Raw genomic sequence first — 7,860 nt, 5'->3', positions numbered from 1 at the left:
GAGAACACCTCTGGGACACCCGGACCAACCAACCCAACCACCCTGTAGCTCAACATTTCAATTCCCCCTCCCACTCCACCAAGGATATGCAGGTCTTTGGACTCCTCCATCGTCAGACCACAACAAAACGACGGTTGGAGGAAGAAGGCCTCATCTTCCGGCTAGGAACCCTCCAACCACAAGGATTCTCCTGTTTCCATTATTTGAAGTACAGAGATATTTTAAATAATTCTACATTATTTAAAATTGTGACACAGCCACTTGCATACTAAACTGGGCAATACAGACATAACACTCAAATGTTCCTTGTTTGATGTCAAATACCTACAGTTCTAACAAACCTATTACATGACGTGGAGGAACGTGATGAAGGAGCAGCACTCCCAGAGCTAGTGCTTCCAAATAAACCTGTTGTGGACTATAACCTGGTGTTGTGTGAAACATATTGCAGAGTGGACACAAGGTGGCAGTGGAGGTTCAGCAGTTCAAACAATTTCTTTGTGAAAAGGTGTCTGAACAATGTAAGAAAGGACTCTGCACAAAATGTTAAGCTGTGCCAGTTTCAACAGGGCCTGACAGCAAAAGCCTGCCTGGATTGTAAATCGAGTATAGAAGCCCCACACAGGAAGTCGGCCTTCCGCAGAAAGAGACAAAAAAAAACTGCAGCTGCTGAAATCCAAGGTCGACAAGTAGGAGACTGGAAGAACACAGTGAGCCAGGCAGCATCAGGAGGTGGGAGTCACGAGTGTGCAGCTGAAAAAGCACATCCGAGGAGCACGATATTCAATGTCTCGAGCATAAGCCCTTTGTCCTGATGAAGGGCTTATGCTCGAAACGTCAATTCTCCTGCTCCTCGGATGCTGCCTGACTGGCTGTGCTTTTCCAGCGCCACACTCTCGACTCTGATCTTCAGCGTCTGCAGTCCTCACTTTCGCCTAGCACCTGGAGATGAGAAGTCAACGCTTCCGTAGAAGAGGGGAAGTGATATTACGGTTAGATTATGAATCCAGAGATCCAGGTGAAGTTCTGAGGACCTGGGTCCAAATATTGGCGTGGCAAATGGTGGAATTTGAATTCAATAAAAATCTGTAATTCAGATTCTAATGATGACAGTGAAGATGTGGAGGTGCCGGTGTTGGACTGGGGTGGACAAAGTTAAAACTCACACAACACCAGGTTATAGTCCAACAGGTTTATTTGGAAGTTCTAGCTTTCAGAGTGCTGCTCTTTCATCAGATAACGAGTGAGGCAGGATATTGTTTTAATTGCATGACATTGTGTTCTTTTACTAAAAATTCTGTGTCTTATGATCCTGCCCCACTAGCTATCTGATGAAGGAGCAGTCCTCTGAAAGCTAATACTTCCAAATAAATCTGTTGGGCTGTAACCTGGTGTTGTGTAATGACTGTGAAAACATTGTGAAGGGAAAAACTCATCTGGTTCAAAATGTCCATCAGGGAAGGAAGCCATTGTTCTTACTGGTCTGGCCTGGAAGTGACTCCAGACCCACTGCGATGTGATTGATTCTTAGCTACCCTCTGGGCAATTAGGGATGGGCAACAAATGCTGGTCTATCCAACAATGCCCACATCCCATGAATGAATAAAAAACAAAAACCACTGAATAGATTTAACACCCTCTTTCATTACACTAATAAACCAGCTTTATAGAATACTTGTGGAAGCAAGCCATTCAGCCCAATGAGTCCATATCAACCCCCGAACGGCATCCCAATCCCATAATCCCACATTTCTTATGGCTAATCCACATAGCCAGCACATCTCTGGACTCTGTGGGCAATTTAGCATAGCCAATCCATCTAACCTGCATATCTTTGGACAGTGGGAGGAAACCAGAGCAAAAACATACAGACACGAGGAGAAAGTGCAAACTCCATACAGACTGTCACCTGAGGGTGGAATTGAACCCAGGCCCCTGGTGCTGTGAGGCAGCAGTGCTGCACACAGCCACCATGCCACCCTCCAGAGCCATGAAAGAGTCAACTAAATACAGTACAGGGCATCGCTTCAAATAATGGCCGAGTCGAGGTTGGTGTGTTCCTAAAGTATAATAGTTTTTGATCGGTCTTCCAGGCAATGTGAGACTGGCAAGCTAACTATTCACTGAAAGAAAAATACTACATTCTTATAGAATACTTCATGAAGATAGAAGGACCCAAAGTACTTTTGAAGTGGAGCTGCTGGATAAATGGTGCCAAATCTACACACAGCAACGAGCAGTAATGGAATAAATTACTAAATCATCTGATTTCCATGCATTTTGGAGGAAAAGTACTGGCCAAACAAACTGGTGATATCTCCTGGATTTCTTCCAAATGGTGCATCTTTGCATCCATTGAAGAAGACAGAGTGTTTTGCTTTAAGGTTCATTTGAAAGGCATCAAAATACCCAACAAAATTCTGTCATCATTTGGACTAAATGACTGCAATAGTGTTGTTATTTCTCTACCTAAGTGTCCATGTCACAATATCACAGGCCACAGTCAAAACTAGCTCATAGGCTCTGAGTTTTCCCTCTTACAAAAGTGAGAGTGTTGGACAATGGAAAATTTGAGGATGTCTCTTCATTAGTAAATAGCCCACATCCGACAAAAAGCCCAGCTACCTGCTGAATACTTTACCCTATTGTGGATGTCAAACCCAACACTATAGCTGCCTTTATTTAACGGATAAGGCCTTTGTTCTTTACCCACTGTATGAATGCACTCCATCTTGGTGGCTCAGTGGTTAGCACTGCTGCCTCACAGCGCTAGGGACCCAGTGCTGATTCCAGTCTTGGGTGACTGTCTGTGTGGAGTTTGCACATTCTCTCTGTGTCTGCGTGGGTTTCCTCTGGGTGCTCCGGTTTCCTCCCACAGTCCACAGATGTGCAGGTCGGGTGAATTGGCCATTCTAAATTGCCCATAGTGTTAGGTGCATTAGTCAGAGGGAAATTGGTTTGGGTGGGTTACTCTTCAAAGGGTGGACTGGTAGGTGGGAAGGGCCTGTTTCCATACAATAGGAAATCTATGAAATCGACCAGCTTCAGAAAGTAATCAAGGACTGGTGCCGTTTCTGATGCCACTGGTGTCTGAGGTTCACTTGTGGAGGTGATCTTATAGCAAGTGGGCAATAACACTCTGTGTCTGCATTCACTGATTCCCTTTTTCTCTTCTCACTGGCAGTAAGAAGATACAAGGGAGATAACTGAACAGCAACTCTGGTTCAAACTCACGATTGGAAATGTCAGAAACATCAGAGCGGTGTTGATCAGTTAGTCCGCTAAGGTTGTGTCACAAGCAGTGGGACAATGGTCAAGACAGGACGTATGGTCAAAACTAATGAACCAAGTCACAAACCCGTTTCGAGATTCTGTGAGGACCGATATAAACCAAAATCGGCCACTTGCAATCCAAATGATCGGCAGCTAAACAGGCTGGTGATCAGTGAGGCAGAGTGAGGCCACAAGCAGCTCATTTACCTTATCAGGGGCAGCACAGTACTGGGATCAAACTTACTTTATGACTTGGTCTGGCACGGGCTTGTCCTTGAAACGGGATGGTTCTTCCAGGACTGGCTGGACAGTGAAACATTGAATGACTGTTCAGAGGTTAAGGATCTTGAAAGTAGTACGTAAGCTGCTGCAATTTCAAGAGCAGTTTAGAGACTGAGGAATCAGCTGTAAATAACTTACTTCCTGATTCCCCAAAGACTCCTGATTATCATCTACAAGGCACAACTCAGGACAGTGATGGAATATTCCCCATTTGCCTGATGAGTGCAGGCCCAAGAGGCTTGATGCCAACTAGGACAAAGCAAATTGTTTGGTTGACATACCATCCACCACCTCAAGCATTTACTCTCTCCACCACTGGCACACATTCACAACGGTATGTACTGTACATCGGATGCACTGTACCAACTTTCCAAACCTCCAAATCAGCAGCATCTTCCAAACCCATCACCTTCATGATTCAAGGGCAATAGGGCATCTGAACATCATTCCAAGTCATATAACACCCTGAGTTGGAGTATATTGCTGCTTCTTCACTGATAATGACCAAAATTCTGGAACTCCCTTCCTAACAATGCTGTAGTGTACCCACACTAAATGAACGGCAGCAGATAAAGAAGGTGACACACTTACCACTTCTCAAAGGATGGGCAACAGAATGCTGACCTTTCCCCCAACAGCCTCATCCTGTGAATCAATAAAGGAAAGGCCTTTCCCATCATTTCTGCTGTGGAGATTGGGAGTAGCATAGTGGTTGCGATGGAGCCTATAATCCAGCTGTATAATTTAGAGCTCTAGTTGATGTTTTTAAAACTGTCTTAGATCAAGTTTGCAATAATACTTTGCCCAATCTACAAGCGTGTTCTGACTCTTCTCAGGAGATACATTTGCTACCTCTCGGCTCAAGCTGTTCACTCATGAGATAATGGAACTGAGTTAACCCACTGTAGGGCCAGGTGAGCAGTTCTTCATGGGAGTGTTGGGATTATTGGTTCTGTAGGGACAGACGTCTCAATGAGGACCAGGAGTTCCTCCCTCATACTGTAACATTATAAACCAAACCCAATGGACTTTGGTGAAAGAAATCCATCCCTTTGATGTGCATGACCCTAGGTTAGGTTAGGTTAGGTTAGGATATCTAGTTGGCATGGGCGGGTTGGACCGAAGGGTCTGCTTCTGTGCTGTATTTCTCTATTACTCGAAGTGGAGGAAAACCATCTTAATCGTCAGGGTTGCCTCGGAAGGAGAACTCAGAACCCCAGCCCACATATGATGGAATCCTCCCAAAAGCTGCCATGCTCTACCCTATTTTGCAGTAATTCTTTCTCTCCATGTGGGTGCAGTGGCCTGAATAGACCATTGTGGAGCTAGATTCTGATTTATACTTGACTATTTTGAGTATGCAGCTCACATTCCATCAACATTATTGACTGCTCCTCTATGTTGGTTTGCAATGATTGATCCTAATCAGATTCTTCAACATCCTTCACCACCACCCTGAATTATTTAAACATGATTCATGGAGTGTTAAGCCATTTTCACTTCAGTTTACATTTGTTTCCATTAACTTCTGCCCTCCATTGTTTTGCTGACCTCTTACCCAACTCATTTATGATACCTGTTCTTCCTCCTTGTTCGCTCTCCACATGTTGCACTGAATTCAGATCAGAGGTAATAAACAGCATGATGCCAACAGCAAGACTTGAGTATCCTACACAGAAGAATCCTCCAAATCCAGTGTCCAGAGGATTGATCTATCAACAGCATCCTCTTCCAAAATAACTTAGAGTCGTAGAGTCATACAGCATGGAAACAGACCCTTTAGTCTAACCAAGATTAGAGTGGTGCTGGAAAAGCACAGCAGGTCAGGCAGCATCCAAGGAGCAGGAAAATTGACGTTTCAGGCAAAAGCCAATCATCAGGAAGCCCTTCAGTCTAACCTGTCCATGCTGAACATAATCCCAAACCAAACTAATCCCACCTGCCTGCGTTTGGCCTATACCTCTCCAACATTTCTTATTTGTGTGCTTACCAAATGTCTTTTAAACATTGTCACTGTACCCACATCTGCCACTTCCTCTGGAGGTTCATTCCACACATGAACCATTCTCTGTGTAAAAACGTTGTCCCTCATGTCTTTTTAAAATCTTTCCCTGCTCACCTTAAACATATGGCCTCTAGTCTTTAAAACCCCCACCCTCGTGAAAAGAGACCATCAATCACCTTATCTATACCACTCATGATTTTTATAAACCTCTATAAGATCACCCCTCAACCTCCTACGTTCCAGTGAAAAAGGTTCCAATCTGTCAGCCTCTCCTTACAACTCAAACATCGCCATTCCCAGCAACATCCTGGTAAATCTTTTCTGAACCCTCTCCAGCTTAATAATATCCTTCCCATAAGAGGCTGACCAAAATTGGACACAATCTTCCAGAAGAGGCTTTACCAACACTGCACCGCTAATGACTCTAAACCAATGTGTGTGTGTGTGTGTGTGTGTGTGTATGGGATCGGAAGGGCAGGGGAGGGGGTCATGTAGCTCATATGCCTGATACCTCTACTCTAGTCACAGCAGGACACTACCTTGAGACAATGGAAATGATTGAAAGAGGTACAACACCCTGCCAACCCGTAGGACTGACCAAAATGGAGAAGGTTCATCGGCAAAGGCACTGGACGGATCTTCAGACTTCATCAGGAACATGCGGAGACAAAGCTGAGGTGTCAGAGAGAAGGGACGGGTCTCCAAACAACCCATCCATCCAATGCTTCAAGTACCATCTGCCCTACATGTGGCAGGGTCTGCAGGTCAAGTGTTTGATTTATCAGCCATCTCAGAATCTGAAGTGGGGGTAAACCCTCCTGATCGTCAGGCATGCCTAGGAAGGAGAACTCAGAACCCAGCCCACCTCTGATGAAACCTTCCAAAATGTTGCAGTGCTCTAGACTTCAACCAGTCAGTAGCCCATTCTCAGGACTGACTTGAATGGACATAGCTTCAGCTTAATTAATAGCTGCCTGTGTTGAACTTCTGTCAATAAGATTTTTAGAATTTGCAAACCTTCTCAAGCTTACCATAGTCCACTTGGGTTTCACTTCTTCACAGAAGTTGAGGAGGGTGGTTAGACAGGACGTTCATTTTCCTAATCAGTGTTGACCATTGTCAACTGGACAATTGGTGGACAGGTTTACTTGCAATAGACAGTTGTATGAAATGTCCAGCATCTGTGAAGACAAATCAGATTTAACGTTTTGGGTCCAGTGATCCTTCCTCCAGACCCGAAACATTAACTCTGATTTCTCTTCGCAGATGCTGCCAGACCTGCTGAGCTTTTCCAGCAGTTTCTGTTTTTGTTTCTGATTTACAGCATCTGCTGCTCTTTCGATTTTTATATGAAATGTCAGTTATTTTAAAATGCAGATAATTAACCTCGTTCTGATAGTGTGGTACTTCCTCAGCGTTTAATAACTCCATAATGGTGAGTTATTACTTTAAAATTCTTACCCTCAGCGTGTCTCAGCACTCTGTAATCTTTCTTGGTAATTTGTTTATATTGAATCTATTTAGCCAAGAACTTCTGACTTTTTTATTCACTCATTGCACGGGGATGTTATTGGCTGGGTCAGCATTTCATGCCTGTCCCTAGTTGCTCTTGAGAAGGTGATGGTGAGCTGCCTTGAACTACTGCAGTCCATTTTGTGCAAATAGACTGATAATGCCACTGGGGAGAGAATTCCAGGATTTTGACCGAGCGGCACTGAGGAAACAGCGATATTTTTCCAAGTCAGAATGGGGACTGGCTTGGAGGGGAACCTGCAGGTGGTGGATTTCCCACATATCTGCTGCCCTTGTCCTTCCAGATTATAATGGCCGTGAATTTGCAAAGTGCTGTTTAAGGATCTTTGGTGAATTTCTGCAGCATATCTTGTTGATTATACATACTGTTGCCTCTGAGCTGCAGTAGTGGAGGGAGTGGTTGTTTGTTCACTGAAAACAACAGGATTGAACATGTGTTTTATGTGTTTTGTGCGGAATTTGGCTCATGAGTTTCTTAGATTATTATTGAATATGATCTTAACCATGTGTTTTATTCTGAAGCACACTGCCCAACTGCAAATGTCTAAAATTCCAGTTCTTCCTCCAACTGACCCCTCATACCTTACACATATGACTTCCCAATGGGCATCCTGGATGGTACTTGGAATTATAAATAAGGATCATCTTCTGAACACCTGACACTGTGCTCTTTGGAGAGTCATTTGCAAAAAATTAAGCACTGGATTCCATTTCCAAAAGAGTTAGAATTGAAAAGCAAAGAAGTATTTTTGAATCGCATATCGAGC

General features: G+C 44.0%; 1 protein-coding gene across 1 annotated transcript in view; it reads right to left on the bottom strand.

Moving 5' to 3' along the window:
• Positions 1-7,860, bottom strand: part of LOC122556798 (dedicator of cytokinesis protein 2-like) — a 727,415-nt gene that overhangs the window by 47,065 nt on the left and 672,490 nt on the right. Inside the window, exon 42 of the mRNA XM_043703987.1 lies at positions 3,518-3,599. Coding sequence (XP_043559922.1) covers positions 3,518-3,599 — 82 coding nt within the window. The remainder of the gene's footprint in view (positions 1-3,517; positions 3,600-7,860) is intronic.

The sequence above is a fragment of the Chiloscyllium plagiosum genome, chromosome 14, assembly GCF_004010195.1.
Source record: "Chiloscyllium plagiosum isolate BGI_BamShark_2017 chromosome 14, ASM401019v2, whole genome shotgun sequence".
Taxonomy (NCBI): domain Eukaryota; kingdom Metazoa; phylum Chordata; class Chondrichthyes; order Orectolobiformes; family Hemiscylliidae; genus Chiloscyllium; species Chiloscyllium plagiosum.
This window is presented reverse-complemented; position numbering and strand designations above follow the sequence as displayed.